Source organism: Otolemur garnettii, unplaced genomic scaffold (assembly GCF_000181295.1).
Source record: "Otolemur garnettii isolate 467f Iridium unplaced genomic scaffold, OtoGar3 scaffold00070, whole genome shotgun sequence".
Taxonomy (NCBI): Eukaryota; Metazoa; Chordata; class Mammalia; order Primates; family Galagidae; genus Otolemur; species Otolemur garnettii.
This window is the reverse complement of record NW_003852465.1, coordinates 6,024,148-6,044,521: the sequence shown is the minus strand read 5'-3', so window position 1 is coordinate 6,044,521 and position 20,374 is coordinate 6,024,148. Positions and strand designations below refer to the sequence as shown.

The 20,374-nt window shown below is 44.8% G+C and overlaps 1 protein-coding gene across 2 annotated transcripts in view; it reads right to left on the bottom strand.

The window, feature by feature from the left end:
* The window catches only part of ANO6 (anoctamin 6), a 182,000-nt gene extending 167,609 nt beyond the window's left edge, over positions 1-14,391 (bottom strand). The window contains exon 1 of one of the 2 annotated variants that reach the window (XM_003793553.3): positions 14,084-14,391. In XM_003793553.3, coding sequence (XP_003793601.1) covers positions 14,084-14,153 — 70 coding nt within the window. In that variant the 5' untranslated portion in view covers positions 14,154-14,391. The remainder of the gene's footprint in view (positions 1-14,083) is intronic. The other variant, XM_023515374.1, reaches the window with a different exon arrangement.
* Positions 14,392-20,374: the final 5,983 nt, after the last annotated feature.

The window sequence follows — 20,374 nt, the reverse complement described above, 5'->3', positions numbered from 1 at the left end:
TCTCCCAGGATGTGCTTTTCTCAACGTTAGCTGTGGGGACTTTCCACCCTCACAGGAATTCTGATTCATGCTCCAGGGTCTTGGTTATGACTCCCAGCAGAGTTACTCTTCCTCCAGGCAGGAATGAGTCACTGCCTCAGCTAGCAGGGCAGGGAGACTAGAAAACAAATTCCTGGCTGAGAATCCAGGCCAGTTCTCTTCTAGTCCCCTGCCTCTTTAGGTCGGGAGAGGGAAAGCAGTGCAGGGAACAAATGTAGCTGCTCCCTCCCCCCTGTCAACTCAGGGAAGCTACTGAGAATTGCTGAGCTCCAAGTTCTCAGCAGCCCTTCCTTTAACATAAGGAAAGAAGATGGTTCTGCTAAGTGACTGCAAAGCAAGAATGAAGGGACCTGGGGGTGACTGACCAAGTTTTCCTGCTTTCCAACCCAGTGCTATGATTTTAGCCAATCTACCTAGTAATAAAGGAACATAGTAGTGCCAGGAACAGCAGCACTGCCCTGCAAGGTACCTCACCAGCTGCAGAAATCAATATCCACAAAGCCCCATACAACTGGACTGGTGAGTCTAAAAGTCAGTGGTGTTTTACACGTTAGTCTAAAGCACATTTTGAGCCTTGTCATAGAGCTGCTTTTTAAAGAGATGATAATCTAAGGCCAGGTTATTTTTAGAATTAAAAATAACAGCTGCACTTCTCAGCCATCCCTCTGTGAGGGCCCTTCCCCTGGAACTAGCTATACCCAAGTTCTGTCCTCAGCTATCCTGGGTCTTGTATCCTTTTTCACAACCTTTAAATACAACCTGCTGGCCCTCTGTTGGTATACGCGTCCTCCCAGCCAGACTGCTTGCTCTCTGAGGGCCGGGGCCACTTCTGTCTTTTTTAGTGCTCCGTTCCCAGTACCTAGACCATGCCGGGTGCACCGTGGTGCTGAATAGACAGTAGGGGAAGGTGTGGGTTTCTGTGCATCTTTACTTTATCATATGTTAGAACATCAGCTCCAATCAACATGGGGATCCTCTATCTGCTGCTTTATTTCCACACCTTAAATATACTGCACGTGACCCATAGGAGGTTTTCAGTGAATATTTACTGAATTAATAAAGATTGTAAGATGAGATCAATCCAGTGGTTGGAGCTAAATGAAATCTCTATCATGTGACTTTAAGAAGCAGCGGGCCTGATTTATGAAGAAAACTCCCCGCTAGCAAATTCCATGGTCAGCTTTTAGAGATTTTCTTTTTCTACGTAGGTTTGTCAGGGTTGTAATTGAACTCTCCACAATAAGTATTTTGAAGTATAAAACAAGCCACTGGCCACATAAAGGCAAGTGTAACTCTCAGGAAGACCATGATTATCCCACTGCCCAAAACCCTGCTGGCGTGTCTGCTCACCCCGAGAGGGGATGAAAGGCGTGTCTGGAACTGCTCACGGCTCCTCTGTGATTTGTAGGCTGCACTACGCCTGGTCCTGTTATAGAAGCACGTACCCAGTGGGCACTAAATGCTATTTCAATGTAAATGAAAGCAGAAAATATGAGGTGGTCTGGCAGCTTCTGGAGGGATACGGGCTGAAATCCAGGGCCCAAGAACTGCAATTCTAACTGTTGTAACTAAAAGATGGAATTTTGGTTTTTATTGAGAAAGCCACTTCTATGAAAGGCTTAAATATAAAGCAAGTAATCCTAAACTCTATTTGGGGATTAAAAACAGCTTTCTTGCTTTTGCTCTCACCCACCCAAACGGAATGGAATGTCTAAACTTTTCTTAGATCTCACACTACTGGACGGGCTGGCCAGCGTTTAAGTTCTAACAACTGGGTACTGGCATACAATATGAGAAGCCTTATCTCATAGACCTATTATGCAAATTAGATATTATTTTTTACATCATTAAATTCAAAACAACTCCAACTACAGGGGAAATAATTTCATGTATTCCTGTCTTCAGTTTTACTATTTTGCCTTTTTCACATTATCTCTTTTAATAGGTTTTATTTGACCTTAACCTTTCCAATGATACATGAACAGAAATTTTAGTCTTAGAGACAAAATAAACATTTTATAACTTTTTTCCTTGTAAAATAATCATTGAAATAAGTAAAAACCACCTTCATTAAAGGTTCACATGATCAACATCAAAAATATTACTCTTTTTTTTCTTTTCTTTTTTTTTTTTTTTTTTGAGACAGAGTCTAACCCTGTCACCTTGGGTACAGTGCTATGGCATCAGTGCTCACAGCAACCTCAAACTCTTAGGCTCAAGTGATCATCTTGCCTCACCCTCCACAGTAGCTGGGACTATAGGCACCTGCCACACACCTGGCTAGTTTTTCCATTTTTACTACAGACAGGGTCTCAATCTTGCTCAGGCTGGTCTTGAACTCCTGAGCTCAAGCAATCAGCCCGTCTTGGTCTCCCAGGGGGCTAGGATTACAGGTGTGAGCTACTATGCCCAGTCAAAAACACTCTTTTAACCTCTTAAATTTGCTTAATTAAGAAATGTTCCTGTTTCTTACATTTTCTTTAATATGAAAGCTATCAAAAAGCTAGCTAATATTCCATTACAAATTTTTATACTATATTCTTTTACCTTGTTAACTAAAATCACATATTCAAAGTGTTGTTACAGTTATATTGTGAAATGCATCTACTGGAAAATACAATTTGATTTACATGACCCCAAATTTGTTTAGTTGCTTTTGTAATGACTGCATCTATTTTTTCTGTTTGTTTGGTATCTTCGCCTTCTTCTTTTTTTTTTTTTTTTTTGAGACAGAGTCTCACTATGTTACCCTCAGCAGAGTGCTGGGGTGTTACAGCTCACAGCAACCTCAAACTCTTGGGCTTAACCAATTCTCTTGCCTTAGCCTCTCAAGTAGCTGGGACCACAGGCGTCCACCACAACTCCTGGGGGTTTTTTTGTTATTGTTGTTGCAGTTGTCATTGTTGGTTAGCTGGCCTGGTCTGGGTTCAAACCCACCAGCCTGGATATATGTGGCCAGAGCCCTACCCACTAAGCTACAGGAACCACCTGTTTGGTATCTTTTTTTTTTTTTTTTTTGTAAGAAATAGAGTCTCACTTTGTTGCCCACATTAGAGTACTGTGTAATCACAGCTCACAGCAACCTCCAGCTCTTGGGCTTAGGTGATTCTCTTGCCTCAGCCTCCAGAGTAGCTGGGACTACAGGTGCCCACCACAATGCCCGGCTGTTTTTTTGTTGCAGTTTGGCTAGTTTTTTTGTTGCAGTTCGAACTTGCCACCCTCGGTGTATGGGGCCAGCGCTCTACTCAATGAGCCACAGGCACTGCCCAACTTTATTTTGTTTTGTTTTTGGTATCTTTTTAAAGATGGGGTCTTGCTCTATTTCCTGGGCTACAGTGCAGTGGCATCATCATAGCTCACTACAACTTCCAACTCATGGACTCAAGTGATCCTCCTGCCTCAGCCTCCTAAGTAGCTAGGACTACAGGTGTATGCCACCACACTTGGCTTATTTTTTGTAGAGACAGCTCTCTATCTTGCTCAAGCTGGTCTCAAACTCCTGGCCTCAAGCAATCCTCCCACCTTGGCCTCCTGAAGTGCTAGGATTCCCTAGCACTGGCCACCCCACCTGGCTCATTACTACCTTGTCTACTATGGGCCAGGAACTATACCTCATGTCTTATATATAAACATATTAATCCTTATAAAAATCCAGTACAGTATTATTACCTCTCCTGTATTATTATCCCTACTACATTTTTCTGGTATGAAACCAAGGCTCCAAAGTTATAAGAACCTGCCCAAGGGTTAGTCAATATCCCAAGGCTTTCTTTCTAGTCATAACCTTTCATTTATTTACTTTTCATTTAACAAAACTCGTTGATCACCTACTACATGTAATGCCCTACGCTGTTCACTGAGGCAATAGCTGTCAAAATACTCCCAGTTTAATGCAAAAAACAAAAAGTGACAAGGAGCTGTGTAAGTAGAAGGTACAGCCTTGCGGAAAAGGTATAATCTCTAATAAAAAACAAACGGGGTTTGTGGGATAAGATGAAGGTAAAAACAGCTGCCCATAATATTAACAACATCGGCTTTAACAAGAGAGGGCTTTGAGGGTATCAGGCACCATCATCCTGCGTAAAATTTTAACACGGCATCCTGCATCCTTCATTCAATACAACCACTGTTTGAAGCAGGAAGGGAAGGCTGTGTTCATCATTCCAGGTCACACAGCTGATGAATGTCTCGGCCAGAATTTGAACTCACATATGTCTAAAAGGAAAAGGATAAGGAGTGGTGGGTCTCCATCTCTGGGTAGAACCAGGCTGTTGCCTGGTGATAGTATCAGGTGAGCGGTAGTGTAAAGGGCGCTGAGTGGCCGCATGGGCATCCAAGGGGCAGGAAAAGGAGCTGACTCTGACAGGAGATCATCAGGAGGACCACAGGTCAGCCCAGTGGCCCCTTTCTCCCCCTCACAACCCTATCAGTCCACACCCTTGACCAAATGAAGGTGAGGCCATCTGTATCTGTAACAAACAGAACAAATAATCTCTCACCCCAGGGAGGAGTCATCCTTGTCTTCTAATCTCCAGAAAAGTATCTATAATCTAATTCAGATTTTCATCTTCAAATCCAGACCTTGAGCAAAGATCATTTCACCTGACCTTTAATACCTACACTGAGCCAGGGTCTTGGGCAGAGGAGGGTGGATTTCCCGTAGCACCGAGCCTGGTCTCTCTCCATGCCACATGCAGGGGGAGGCAGACTCCAGAGGTGCAGCCACCGCCCTCTGAGGGTGTGCAGGAGAACAGCAGCTCTGATCTCAGAAGACATTTAGACAAATGAGGGGTGGAAACTGGCGCTGTCTGCAAACACAATGGTCATAAACTGGGAAGCTGGACAATGGGAAAAATAAAGAGGTCAAAAAGGTTTTAAAGATAGGTCAACAAGATAGACAGGGATCTTTCAGAGTCCACCAAACAGTGGACTGTGAAAGATTCCTTTCCATCCCCTATTTCCAATGTTAACAATGGAATCACACAGACCCATGGCCACTGAGGATCTGACCATTAATCTCCCTGTCCTCTGCTCTCCTGCGACATTCTAAAGGATTAAGTCTCTTCACTTCTTTCTCAAGTGCCTCCTTTTTCACTTCTTGTGCACTCAATTACATGATGCCACAAAGGAGAGTGCTCACTGTGGTTAGAACAGCCTGGCAGCAAGTGGGAGAAGGGGACGGGCCACCAGGGCCACTGACAGAACCACAATCCCTACACTGGTGAGCCATTCCTGGGAGCCTCCCATCCTGGGGTCTTTTGCTAAGATTCCCTGAAAAGGACTCCCCTTGGAATAGGTTTCCTAGAATTTGGAAACCATTATCAGTCTGTCAGATGATCCGTGAGAGTAGAGCAAGAAACACCCACAATAATTATCTCTCTGTAGAAACCACATACTATTTTTCAACTCCTTTTATCTTTAACTACATGTGTCTGCAGCACAGCCACTGTCACGGTTATCCCTAACCTGGCACTTACTGAACGGTCCCTGCATGGGTCACATGCCACAGAGCACCACGAAGCAGACAGCAACGCTGAGCGGACAGCACTGGGAGGTCTCTGAGGTTGGGAGTAACAGTTCCCATGACTGGTTTTTTTTAAAGAATTTATTTTGAGGGTGATATTGTATGTGTCACTCATAAGTATCCAAGTGAAAGGGGCCCCTCCCAGCATTGCACCCACCGCCCAGCGTCCTCCCAGCAACCTCACAGGACTGCAGAGACAGGCTCGGACAGTCTGAAACACCTACCCCAGGTGACAGATTCCAGGTGACACAACACAAGGTGACCACAGACTCAGGCCAGGTCTGCGAGACTTTCCTCCTCCTTTCTTACCACTCTACATCAACGGTAGCCAATTCATTATCTTCAAAGACTCATCATTCTGCCTTAAAATTTCTGTTCTGACTTTGTTAGGGATTAATTTTCACCCCCAAAGAAAGGAAGAAGTCCTCATTAAAATACGGTTTTCTTTCTTCCTAAGCTTCATCTAAGCATCATTAAACTTATATTGTTTCTTTACTATTTACATCACTTAGAAAGTAATAACTTTTGTTTTTTACCTTTTTTTTTTTAAAGAAAAGGTATGTTTTACACAATGAAAGCATTCAAGGCTATTTAGCAAGTAACAGAAGAAAACAAAATAACAATGAACAGAATTGTTTTAAATCATAAATTATAACAAAACTTTAAAATAATGTTAAGGATCTGACTGAGTTTTATATTCAGGGACAATGTATTACCTCTGTTTAGAATTCAGTGAGACACAATTTTTCTTGGAACCTGTACAAATCAAAGGAAACACGGTTCAGACTGTCCGTGTGATGCCACAAGAAAAATTCAGCCATCATTTTGTCTGTGCAAAGCCAAAGATTATTTTTCAAACATCTAGAAAGAAATCATGACAAATTCAATTACATAAACACAATCTCAGTTTATGTAAAACAAGCCTATAATTTGCATAATTGTACTTTGTCAAAAAAGAATCTATTTACATGACTTTGACCTAGGGCTAAAGTTCTGCCAAAGTTAAAATAAACATTATAGAAATGTGAATTTTAAAGACCCAAATCCCCTTTTTTCCCCCAATTTCAAGTGTTTGTATTTTAAAATAATGTAGGGAATAAAAGAATTTCAATGTCCCAGAATGAAAGCATTAACTACAAAAGCAACATCTGGCTTTCACAAAAGAATGTATTTTCCTTCATTTGTATTTTTGGCTGCTGAATAACCTAGTGCAGCAAGATCTTTCAATTCGTATTCAGACATGTAGCCAGAGCAATAACAAAAACCATGGCAGAGAAAGTTGCCTATTAACCCTTCAACTTGTCTCCTATGAAAACGCTGCATCTGATACATTTTGGCTGAATAGTATCTGAATGGCTCTTTGGTCCATATCCAAAATATTCTACTGTTGACATATTCATCTAGTATTCTTCAAACTGACTGCTTCTTAGGATGGATGCTAATTAATTTTGGTTGCAGTACTAGAAAGACAAAAATGAAGGAAAAGTAAAAAAAAGGCATATGTCATAAGATAATCATTTGATTGCATTAGATTTCCACACAAGCTCTATCTTTATATATGATCTACCAATCAGTCAGGTAGCATGTTTCCTGGATTGAAGTATATTGGAAATGATGTTTTCTCTTCTTAACTAGCCGTTTTGCACAGACCCAGCCCTGAATGCATTGTATCAAAAGCAATCATGAAATCATATGGCATACAAAGCTCCTATTAAAATCTAAAATGCTGTCCTGTAACAAAGGTTTTGCTGAATGTCTATGTGAAATGCATTATGATATCCAGGCTGTGGGGTACAGAATTAGAGCTTCTCCCTTAGCTTTTTGTTAAGATGTACTGAATCAGCTAGAATACAAAATGCAAACTAAATACAGTATAAAAGAAGAAAACCCAAAGTATTAGCTAGAACAGAAACTTATTAAAACATAATCATTTTATTTTATTTTATGTTGCCCTCGGTAGAGTGCTGTGGCATTATAGCAACCTCAAACTCTTGGGTTTAAGCAATTCTTATGCCTCTGCTTCTGAGTAGCTGGGACTACAGGCACCCGCCACAATGTCTGGCTATTTTTGTCCTTGTTATTGTTGTAGTTGTCATTGTTGCTTAGCAGGCCCAGGCCAGGTTCGAACCTGCCAGCCCCAGTATATGTGGCCGGCGCCCTAACCACTTAGCTATGAGTGCCGAGCTGAAACATAATCATTTTAATCTAAAGTGTTACAAATACCACTTTGTGAACTCAACACCATCCTTTAACTTAAAGCTAGATCATGCAATTTTTACTAATATTTCATATTCTCCCCTCAAATCATTACAGAAGCCTTTTGTCTAAATTTCTAGGTTTTTAAAAGGAAAATAATAGTAATAAATCTAGTGCAATCCATATGCATGCCTGTTGCAACCCCTTGAGGAGAGAGAAAGGGGTTAGTGTGTGTGTGTGCAGCTCCTACTCTTCTACAGCTGTATTTGTTTCAGATCCAAAGAACAATTGAGTGTTACGAGAAGAGGCTGGGGAGCCAGGCTCGATACAACACACCGTCCCCTTGCCATAGTGAACCGGGCAAGAGCAGCATCAAGATTTATTTTCTGAGAAACCACGGTGTCTTCAGGAATACTCAGGACTCTGCTGTCTGGCCCCGTTCCCTCACCTGCCTTCTTGTCCCTCCAGGGCTGGCTCAGGCACTACCTCTGGAGACCTTTCCTGGATTTCTCTCTGATGCTACCTCTCAGCCTGGTACACATCTTGATTACAGCATTAACACAAGTGCTGCAATTGCCAGTTCACAAATCTGTCCCTTTTCTAGATAGTGAGGTACTGAAGGGCACTGACCCAGGAACCCAGCAGAGTGCCTGGCAGAACATGCACACTCAACAGTTTGAGAACAGATAACTGGGGGTATCTCAAAGTGCCCCAGAAGAGAATGATACCAGGGCCATAAAACCACTCAGCATTATGTTAATCATATTATTTTAAAAGAATAAATCTGCATTCTTTTAAGAATTACTTGGTTGGCTCCTACCAAAGTGCTATGAGGGACACAGCTTAGGACACAAACCACAACAAGGCACCCGTCTTCAGGGAGCTCACAGTCTAGAGGGGGGTGAGGAAGAGTGGCAATTTTTAAAAATGGCAACAATGGAATGTCTACAACCTTTAGGATATTTTGCATGATCTCTAGAAGACCCAAATGACTTAAACCCAGCCACCAAGAAATCAATGAAAAGATAACCAACAACAAAGACAGAACAGATGAAGGTTAATTGTGTGGAACACAAAAATAAGTGTGAGAATTCATTGTGAGCATTCGTTGGGTTAAAAGGATCGATAATAGTTTTCTGGGTTCCTGACAGGTTTAGAAGAAAAGGGAGTGGAAAAACACAAAGTACTTTTAATATTCTCTCACTCGACATCAATCAACACAGAAGAAGGAACCAGCTGTTACCCTGTAACTGCTTCCTACTCAAGACTCAATCACTGTCCATAGATAACATCTCCCTTGTGCGATCTAAGGCTATTTTGGGGAATTTTCCAGGCCCTGCATTCCAGTAAAAAGGCTGACCCACCCAGACCAGTGGCCCACAGCAACAAATTGACTCAAGTGGTCTTGCAACCCTCATCCAAGAAAGAACGGACTCAGTGAAGAGGACAACTGGCCCCTCAGAGCCCAGCCAACTAGCAGACCCAATTGCTTTGCCTTTTGTCCACCAAACTATCTGTAACTCTTCCTCCCATCTCCTCAATGGCACCTGTGAGATTAAACTCCTTCTCTGCTGTAACTCCTGCTGTCTAGAGCTATGGTCCCCCCCTCAAGTCTCAGGCAGGTACACACCCATGGCCTGTCAGAAACCAGGCCAGACAGCATTACCACCTGAACACTGTGCCCCCCTAGCCCCTGTGGAATAACTGTCTTTCACGAAATCAGTCCTTGGTGCCAAAAAGGTTCCAATCCATGAGCTGTTAGGGACCGGGCTGCACAGGAGGAGGCAAGTGGCAGGCAAGCAAAGCTTCAGCTGCATTCACACCTGCCCCCATCACTCACTGACCCCTTACTCATCTCACCACCTGAGCTCTTCCCCGTCCCACCTGGCCCCCAATCCATAAACAAACCGTCTTCCAGGAAACTCGCCCCTGGTGCCAAAATGAACCTATAAGGCTACAACATCAATTAAATCCTGACACCATCTACCTGAGGATAGCATCAGATCTCACGGGTTGAGGGCCCAGTCCCACAAGCCTGCCCCCCACTTCCAATGCTAATTACAAACCCAGGTTGTGTTACCTGAGCTTGTTTCCAATTGGCTATAAATAAAGGTTTCAACAACCCTCATCCTTCGGTTCTACTGATTTGCTAGAGAGGCTCACAGAACTTTTGGGTTTTTATGGAGACTTTATTACACAGGCACGAATGATTAAATCACTAAACCCTTGGTGAGGTGATCAATTTAACCCTCAGCTCCTCTCTGCCCTCAGTGGAGTTGCAGGGTGGGGCTGAAACTCCCTACCCTCTAATCTTGCCTCCATCTTTCCAGTGATCCCCACCAATCCTAAAGCTACCTAAGGCCTGCCAGCCACCAGTCCACTTATCAGCATACAAAAAGACCCTTATCACTTTGAAAATTCCAAGGGTTTTAGGAGTTGTATTCCAGGAAACTGGACAAAGACCAAATACTGTGTGTATTTTACAACAGCACAGTCTGGTTCCAAGGAACCCTCCTCTCAGAGCACACAGCTATGTCTACCTCATTTTTAGTCTCCCAACACATGGCACAGAAGGACTGCTCAATGATTGGCTATAAATCAAGGTTTCAACAACCCCCATCCTTTGGAAACCCCAAACCCCAAATTTGCTCAATAAAGAAGCAAAACTGGGGCTAGGACCAGATTTGCAGGTAATTAAACATGAAATAGGTATTGAGGGGAGACGGTATGGGAAGATAAGTCTAAAAAATGAAAAAGGAGCCAGTAAAGGCACCTCTCAGAGGTCGCAGACTATGGCCTCTGTGTACCCCCCGTGACATGGCCATCAGTGATGGGAATCAGAGAGTAAGCTCTACCACAGGCTGGGAACCCAAAGCAAGCGACCAACCATGTAAACAAAACCTCTTTGTCTGAACCATCTGAGTAGTCCCTGATAGCTCTCTTCTCTCTTGGAACCTCTTTTCCTTCCTCAGCAAAGTTCAACCATAGAGAATGCAAGAAACAAAATAAACAGCGTATTAATCTGATTTCTACATTCCAGCTATGAAAGATGTTCTTCCTATTGCTTTCTACATCAACGGGAAGAGATGAATTTAATTCACTGATTAATTGGGGAGGAAGGGACTAGAGACAAAGCAGCCAGGCACACTCTTCTGCACACAGGCAGTGGAGCACACGACCTGCCTCCCATGGCTGGCAAAGACATGTGGTCTCCAGCAGCACAGCAGGGCTACAAGCCACAAATTTCCTTACACTACTGCTCAGGTGTAACTTCTGTGGTGGGCTGTTGGAGTTGCTTTACAAAATAAATGGTCTTTTGCAAAAAAGAAAAAAAAATTTTTTTGAGACAGTCTCACTATGTCGCCCTGGGTAGAGTGCCATGGCATCACAGCTCACAGCATCCTCAAACTCTTGGGCTTACGCCATTCTCTTGCCTCAGTCTCCCAAGTAGTTAGGACTATAGGCGCCTGCCACAATATCTGGCTATTTTTTGGCTGTAGCTGTCATTGATGTTTGGCAGGCCTGAGCTGGATTCAAACTCAACAGCTCTGGTGCATATGGCTGGAGCCCTAGCTGCTGAGCTACAGGCACCGAGCCTGCAAAAATGTTTTTAAGCCAACAGGTTGCCTCCCTCATGAGTAAACCTTTGGGTATAATTTCTGGTGCCCAGAACTTAAGCAAACAAGGAAATGACACTAATGGTCAGATTTACCATCTTAATCCTCCAGATCAGTTCATCTAATCTAGGAGGCAACCCTGACATTTGAAAGTACTAAACAATGCTTCAAAAGCAAGCAGAAATCCACCACTTAATAAGGTCCTAAATCCCAGTTTGCTAGAGGGCACACTTCCATAGAAGTTCAGAAAACACCTCTATGATATAATCAGGGAGCACATCTAGTCAGAAAAGGTTTTCTTTTTATCTCCTGAAAATTAGCCCAAGATGATGTCAGTTGGTATACCCAGGAACTTGTGCCAAAATAATTCTCCTGCTCTGAATTAGAAAGTTAATACTTACAGAGGATTTTACAGAGATCTTCAGAACCCAAGTGGGTGTTAAACTATTATATAGCTGTTGGCAGTGACAACCAAAGACTAGGAGAAATGTATTAGTCAATAGCTTCAACACAGCCCTGCGTTACAAAACTACAGGCAGAGGTTAAAATTATAATCTTCATTTCCCCAATCTCTTTCCCCACAGTTGGAAATTACAATTATTTTGTAACAGGCTCTGCACACTATTAGCCTACACCTGGAAACCTTTCAATAGGCTTCTTATTTTGGCAGCGCCTGTGGCTCAAAGGAGTGAGGCACCATCCCCATATACCAGAGGTGGCGAGTTCAAACCTGGCCCAGGCCAAAAACTGCAAAAAAAAAAAAAAACAAAAAAAACAAGCCTTCTTATTTTATAATGGCATACACTCTTCATTGGCCCGGTAAGACATTTTCTGATATAAAGTCACTGCAAACTCATTAAATTTTTATTTCCAAAAAGAACAACCCCAAATTACTGAGATCTGTTTAAATGTTATCTACTATTGAGTTGACCCTTATACATACTAAAGTATAAATATTAGTAGTTTCTGAAGAGTGGGGTGGAGAGGGGTAGAAGTGTTTAAATTTCTTATATATCTACACCGTTTGACCTGATAGAGCAAGCTTCAATCATACCTGTCATTAAAAATAAAAAGAACCATTGCCATACACTTAAGAATTTTTATAATGCTTCATCAGCAAACACACTAGACCAAATTAGTTTTCTTTCTATACTGAGACTCACGGACGACATGGTGGAACCAAAAAAGCTCAGAGCCTCTTGCTTACTTCAATTTCCACGTGGGCTTTTACTCTCATTTATTTACAATAGTCAATATAAACAGTGACACTTTACCACAACAGACAATATTTTCCTAGGAAACAGACAATGCTAATTTTGCTATCACTTTAACTTTAGGATTTCTGTGTAATCATCCCTTCTTGCTAACTCTAGCTAAGTAGGAATATCATTTATTATCTGACAGCCAGAGTGACGTGGTGGAAAGACGTCACAAAGACCATCAGTACTGGTCTTGCAAGTCAGAAACCCCTTTTGACTTTTTGAAAGAGAAGCTAGGGAGCTCTAACTGTGAGCTTCAGTTTTGTTCACTATAAAAAAGAATAGTGGAATCTGCTCCCTCCATTGCATGACTACCTAAGAAATTGTTCTCGAACGAAAGAAAGGTAAAACCAAATCATGGGGGTTGTAATCCTCGTAGTTCATCATCGGGACAGCCAGGAAGTTACCAAATTCTTGATTTAAATGATCAGCGTCTACGACGTGAAAGGGAAACCACACCCAACTCCCTACATTAAGTTACTTTTAAAGTTAATTCGAGAAGAACAGAGCCTTAGGCCACGAGCGGGCTCTGGTCTGTTTCAGAAATGAGTTGGCGTCCAGCTGTGGCGACTGAGCTGGAGTCGCCACAACAGACCGGCACGCTAATTTAATTACAGGCTCCTGGAGGGACTCAATATGTCATCTTTCCTGGTCAGTGTTCACTTAGGGACCTGATTTTCTCCCACTCCTCCCATTCGTTTCCCCTTCAACTCCTCCCATCCCTTTTGTTTGCTTTTTCACTCTGAAACTGCTCTTCCTCGGTTCCGCCTACCACTTCTAAGCATTCTTAGCTCGTAACTAGAACCGGGGCACCCCAGGCTGCCCCCGGCCCCCAGCTCCAGGGCCCCGCAGGGGGTAGGGAATGACCTGCGGCCCAGCCCCCGGAGGCACGGGGGAAGAATTCCTCCACTGCCCCTGCGGGCTCCGCAGAAGGGAAGGGTACCCAAGCCCGCGCCTGCCGGAGTCAAATCACTTCCCAGGGCCGCCCCGCCCAGCCCTACCCCACCCTCCCAGAGCTGTCGATTCGCTGGGACTCCAGGGAACACTGGGGGTGTGTGGAACCCTGTTCCCCAAACTCGGGCCTGCTCCCCGAGACCCGCCAAGGGCGCGCCCCTGCGCCCCTGCTCTCAGCAATACCCAGCTTAGTGGGAGGCGGAGGAAATGACCCCAAAGTTGCTCGAGTCGAGACTTGCACGCGCGGAGGCGTCCCGGTGTCCGCCGAGAAGCTTCAGCGGCCGTATCCCTCACCGGTCCAGGGACTGTCCTCGGGGCGAGCGCCCCCGAGCCCCCGGTGCCGCAGCCGGGCCCGAGCTGGCTGGCGGGCCGCCTCAGCGAGCCTCCCTTGCCCCTTCCCGGAGCGGCCGAGGGTCCCGGTCCGCTCCCCCGCCGCAGTCCCCGAACTGCTAGCCGCGTGCGCTCGGGTGTGGACGCGGGGACCCCGCACTCACCGATATCCCCATCGTCTTCGTCCTCCTCCTCCTCCATGTCTAGCAGAACGTTCCTGGTCATCCTCTGCATGTCTCCCCCAAAAGGCGACTCGGAACTTGGCGCGAGGTCGGGGCGCTCCCGGGCTCCGGAGCGAAGCAGCTGTCCCGGGGTCCGCGGCGGGGGCCGGCGGGGCGCGCGTCGCTCTGCTCAGGGGGCGGCTGTGCCCAGCCCGCACCGGGAGAAGCCGAGCCGAGGCGGCCGCAGACCCGAGCCCGGCGCCCGAGGAAGCCTCGCTGCAGCCCGGCGCGGCCGGCGACTGAGCATGCCCAGTGCGCCCGGCGAGCTCGCTGCGGAATGATTGAACTTCCCCGGGTCTGCGGCGCCCGGGAGGAAGTCGGGAGGCGCGAGGGAGCAGCCGCGACCCGTCCCGCCCGCGGGGGCCGCGCGGGAGGGGGCAGGACCGGCGCGCGCGAGGCGGGGCGGACAGGCCCCCCGCGGGGGCGGCCTGGAGTGCTAAGGTCACCCTGGGCACAGGCTGTGGGGCTGGGTTTTTCTGACGTCCGATCCTGGAGAGGGGAAAGCGTGGCTTCAGCTCGCGTGAAGAGCCCTGAAGGCAGGCGCGTTCAAGGGCGTCTAGAGGCGACGTGGAGCTCATCGTGGGCATCTATAAGTAAATTGTTATCTCCAAAATTGGGCAGAGTGCAATCTGTAAGATTACGGGGGCGAAGTAAAAAGGTAAAACCCGTGAAGAATCAGGGACAGGAGAGAGAATCTTCTTCTAAAAGAAAGATTAGGAGGATTTCCGCATCAATCGAGGCTGCGGAGACGCGAGAAGCGCCCTCCACCCCGCCCGCGCGGGCGCGCACAGGGAGTGGTCGCAAGAAGGTGGCCAAAGTGTGCCGCTCCTTTGGACAATGGAAATTTTAGTCCTCCACGTCAACGAGGCAAAAGAAGCAGAAGGCCACTGTAGTTAGATGTAAATTCTTTTGTAAAGCAATGTGGAGAAATACAATAACAAGAGGAAATAAAACTAAGGCAGAGAGTTTTAAAACAATCATTTTTAGAGACCAAAGGTAGCGGTGGGACCAATACAAAGGAATGTCATACTTTGTTAAAACTGCAGGTCCCTTTGTTTGTGTGTCTACAGAACTTTTTTCAAAACAGGTGATGAATTCAAATGGGTAGATTTTGTCTTCTCCAAGGGGCTAGAGGTTGTATTTGAAATCTTCGTTCTATTTCTTGCTAACACTTCTCATTGAAATTGCTTATGTTTTTTTCTACTGAAGTACCAGGATTATTACAATAACATGAAATCAGTGCATTTTTATTTTCCCATACATACTTACTTTCATTCTTTATGAAAGTGCCAGGGATATTTTGGTTACCTGATCAGTTTTCACAATTCCCACTTAACAAAAGCACATATAGTGCTTTTTATGTGCTAGGTACAGTTCTAAATGTTTTACAGACGTTCAGTCATTTAATCTTCATAATAAGCTTAGGAGTTGTTACCACCCTCTTGCATAGGCACAAGTGCAGTGTGTCCAAAATCACACAGAGGGGGAGGGAGTAGCAGAGTTGGGATTCAAACTCATGCCTCTTGTTCCAGAATGTGTGTTTTTAGCCACTGCGTAAACTACCCCCAGAGACATTTCCAAATCCATTTTTTTAATTGCTTCCCCTCCCCCCACACACACACCAATTCTAAACTCTTAAAAGTCAACTCACTGCCACAGTTTTCTCACCAAAAGTTCTGGTCTGTATGAACTGAGGCTTTGTTCAAAGGTAATTTGTAGTTAGAAAACTATTGTGGTTGCTTTTGCAACAAGTTTCAATGAGTTATTGGGAATGATTTTAGAGTTTACATTTTTCTCGCTTGATAAATGTTGCTGGTCTTATACATAAAGGTAACTGTTGCTAAAAGGAAATGAATTATTAACTTAGGTTAGCTGTGAGTCTATTATTAGTAAGTTCCACTCTTTCCTCTAATCCATTTTATTCCCAGCAGCTTCTCTCATACGTTATTTTTTCCCATTGAACAATATGCAGAGGGTTCTGAAAAATGTATACACATTTCAAGAAAGGAAAACTCTGTATTAAATTTGTAATACTCAAGTCATGTTTGACTTCTGCAATTAAAAAAGTTACTCAATGTGACTTGTATTTATCCTTTGTTGTTGATATATATTGAGTTTTACATTCAATTTTAATAGTTTTTCTTTCCTTTCTTAGATGTGTATACGTTTGTTGGCACATACCTTGAAAATAATCCAGGTAATTGGCCTATATAAGAACTGTGTCCTTGGCTCTGAAGAATTGTCATCCATATCAAGAATACTTTATGAAATAAAATGTTCTTAACAATATATGGCCAGGTGATTTGTATTTGCAAAGCTTTTCCAAGTCAGTGATCACAGAACAAATATTTTCTAATTCATTTATCTCCTGATTAAGTACACCCTTTGGCCCCAAGGATACTCTGCTTATCTTGTGAATACTGGTATTTCTCTAGCTTCAATCCACAGGCCCCTTTTCTTTTCGTCTTTCCCTATAGAACTCAATCAGTCCTGTAACTTACCATTTATTCCAAGAGGGCTAGTTCTATGGACAAACAGTGCATTCAAACAGGGCCCTACACTCAGAAAGGCCTAACACTGGGGGTTTTAATGGTCTGTGGTTGCCATTTTGAAATTCTTAATAATAATGTTATTTTTGAATTTTTGTTTTGTAAGTGAAGATCAATGGTATAGTTCATGTCAAATCCTGTCAGTTCATGTCAAGTTCTGTCTCCTGCCACCTCTCTGTCTCCTAGAATGGGCCCTCAGCCTCCAGCTCCCTTGCTCCCTGGCCATGATTCAACTCCTCCTCCTGACCCCACCCAGGACCCCTGTTGTAGTCAGCATTCAGAGGGAATCTGGGTATAGGCCCAGAGAAGGTCAGGGTCATATACATACACCCACAGTGTCTTGGGGTAGGGCTTAGTGTCAGTTGTCTGCACTTTGAACTGGCAGTTCCACGATGCAGCCAGAGGGAGACTCGCTGGGGAGAGCCTTTTGCCCATGCCCTGTGCAAGTGCATCCCGGCACAGAAGTTCTGATCTCTTAAGAGTCTGTCCTTCCGTTGTGGGTTGCAGCAGTGAGCCAGTGGGAAGGGGAGATATCCAGCTGGACTTTCCTGCCTGCAGCCAGAGCCTGGTTTTTCAGTCCTATGGCTGTTTGGAGGGTGACTTAGCAGCTGTCTTTGCACAGAAGACCCTGTATTTTCATTTTTCACTGGGCCCTGAAAATGGCGTAGCTGGCTCTGGTTTCAAGATTTCATTTCCAGCCCAGATCTCTCCTCCATGTTGCAGATAGTCTATCTGCCTGGTGCTGGACCTCTCCACTCAGATGTGTCTTAGACATTCACTTCAAGTTTAGCAGGTGCAAAACCAAATGTGTAATCTCTGCCCCCTGCTTGCTTCCCTAAATCAGAGACTGTCACCAGCTAGTGACACAAACTGAGAATTTAAGAGCCATTTTAATCCTTTCCTCAGTCTCACCCCTCATGGCAAGTCAGTTGCTAAATCTTGCTGCTCCCCCCTCCTGGCTATCTCACCCACGTCCTTATTTGTCACCTGCTGCTGCATTTAGCAAAGACTTGAAGAAAGGAAGAGATCGAGGCATGTGACTGTCTGAGGAAACAAAGTTGTAGACAGAAGGAAGGCAAGAGGTCCAAGGAAAACCAACCAAGAGCCATGGTGACTGTAGCATAATAGATCACCCTGGACTCTAGTGGCTCACAGCAGCAACCAACGTTTTATGTCACACAGTTTCTGTGGCTCAGGGACTTGGGAGCAGCATCGTCAGGGATTCTGGTCTGGGTTCTCTCGCGCGAAGCTGTGGTCAGGATGCTGGCCAGGGCTGCGCTCACTTGAGGGCTTGGCTATGATCCTAGACCTGCCTCTGTGAGCGTTTGTTCTCATACTTGGGAACAGAAGCCTAAGGTTCCTCCCGCACGGGACTCTCTACCGGCTGCTCGAGTGTCCTCACAACATGAAGGCCTCTCAGAGAATAGGCAAGGTGGAAGCCAGAACGACTTCTATCACCTTGCCTTAGAAATCGCACATCGTCATGTCTGCTGTTGGTTACACATGCTGGTCTGTTCTATAAACTAAGAAGGGGCCTATGCTCTTGCAGGCCGGCTGCCGCATAGCTTCAGTGTCACTGCTTTGATACAGACTGTGCTCATTCTTCATCCCTCTGTGTATTCATTCAACAAATAAGTGTATGCTGGGAACCAAGTATATGCCGGCTACTTTTCTGGGTGTTGGGATTCAATAGTCAAAATCAGACTATGTCTTTGTCCTCGTGACCTTCCCTTCTAGTGGACAGAGACAAATAAGTTCACATCAGGAGATGATGGATACTGGTGGGGAAAATGGCACAGGCAAGTGTGATCAAGAAGCACGGTTGGTGCTGGGCTCTCTTTGGGTGGTCCAGGGAAGCCTCTCTGAGAAGGTGACATTTTAGCATGGACCTACAGAAGAGAACAGGCCATGTGAGTTCTAGGGAACAGGGTTTTAAGAAGAGAAATGCAAGAGCAAAAGCCTGCCTAGTGTCTTCAAGAAAAGTAGAGAGGCCATGGTGACTACAGCCTAGTGCCTAGTCCATTTTATGCTGCTATAACAAAACCACAGACTGGGTAGTTTAGAATGAACATAAATTTATTGGCTCGTGGTTTTGGATGTTGAGAAATCCAAGTTGAGGTGCCAGGATCTGTTGAGGGCCATCTTGCTACATTATCCATTGGTGGAAGATGGAAGGGCAAGAGAGGACAAGGGATGGGTGGGGGGATCGTCCTTTATAATAAACCCACTCCCAAGATGACAACATTCATGCATCCATTAGGGCACTTCCCCGTGACTCAAACACCTTCCCTTAGGCCTCACCACTCCCACATTGAGAATCAAGTTTCCAACACCTGACTTGGGTCAAACCATAGCACCTAGTGAGAGAAGGGAGAGTGGTAGGAGATGGGGTCTAGGCCAGCCGGGGAGGGAGTGCTACGAAGCCCTTTGGGCCATGCAGACTAACAGAAGAACTTGTGCTTTTACTTTACCTAATATGCAAAGCCCTAGGAGAGTTTTCAATACATGGGTGTCATGATTTAACTTACATTTTAAAACATTCTTTCTGACTGCTTTATGGAAAACAGACTGTAGAGTTGCAAGTGTAATAGCAAGAGAGCAGTTAGGAGACTAGTTCTATAATTCAGACAAGAGATGTTTGTCTTGGACAGGGTTGTTGTGGTGGATGGGATTGTAGATGTATTTTGATGTAGATCTGAAAAGAGTTTCTGATGTAGTGGATATGGGTGTGAGGAAGAAAATGGGAGAGTCAGGAATGACTGAGCAATTTTTATCTGAGTAATGAGGAGCATGGAGTTGCCACATCTGAGATGTGGGAGACTGCGGGAGAGCAAGGGGTTGGGCGGGGCTGGTTTTGGATCCTTACTTTTGAATGTGACATGAGACATCTGTGTGATGTCCAGTAGGCACGAGTCTGGAATTAGGAGAAGAGACCTGCACTGGAGATAGAAACTTAAGACTAGATAAATCCCTCAGAAAACGAGCTTCTAGAAAGGAAGAATGTCTGAGGACTGAGCACCAGGGCACTCCCGTCAACACATGCTTTGGGAAAATGGGGAATAACCAGCACAGGAGACTGAAAAGGCCTGGACTGAGGAATGAGGAAGGACAGGGTGAGGTTCGAGAAGCCAAGTTAAGTTTTTTTCAGAAAAGAAGAAAATGACATTCTGGGTGGAATGAACCTGATAGGTAGGGTGGCTTTATAAAAACTAGTTATTTTTCAGTAGCTGGAATAGCTTTGGTTGAATAAGAAGAGAATTGGCCATCTACAGGAGTCCATTGGTGACCTCAGCCGTTTCAGAGGCGGGAATAAAAGTCTCGAGTAGGTTCACAGGAGAAGGAGAGAAGAAAAAGTGGTCACAATGACTACAGACAACTCTTGCAAAAATATGAAATTCCTTGACACTTATAGATTCTAGATTTCTATCCATCTCCACTGGATTCTAATAGGCAGCTAAAATTTAATGTATTCAGGCCAGGCACGGTGGCTCACACCTGTAATCCTAGTACTCTGGGATGCTGAGGCAGGTGGATTGTCTGAGCTCAGGAGTTTGAGACCAGCCTGAGCAATAGCGCTACTCTATCTCTACTAAAAATAGAAAAACTAGCCTGGCATTGTGGTGGGCACCTGCAGTCCCCGCTACGGGGAGGCTGAGGCAGGAGGATCGTTTGAGCCCAAGAGTTT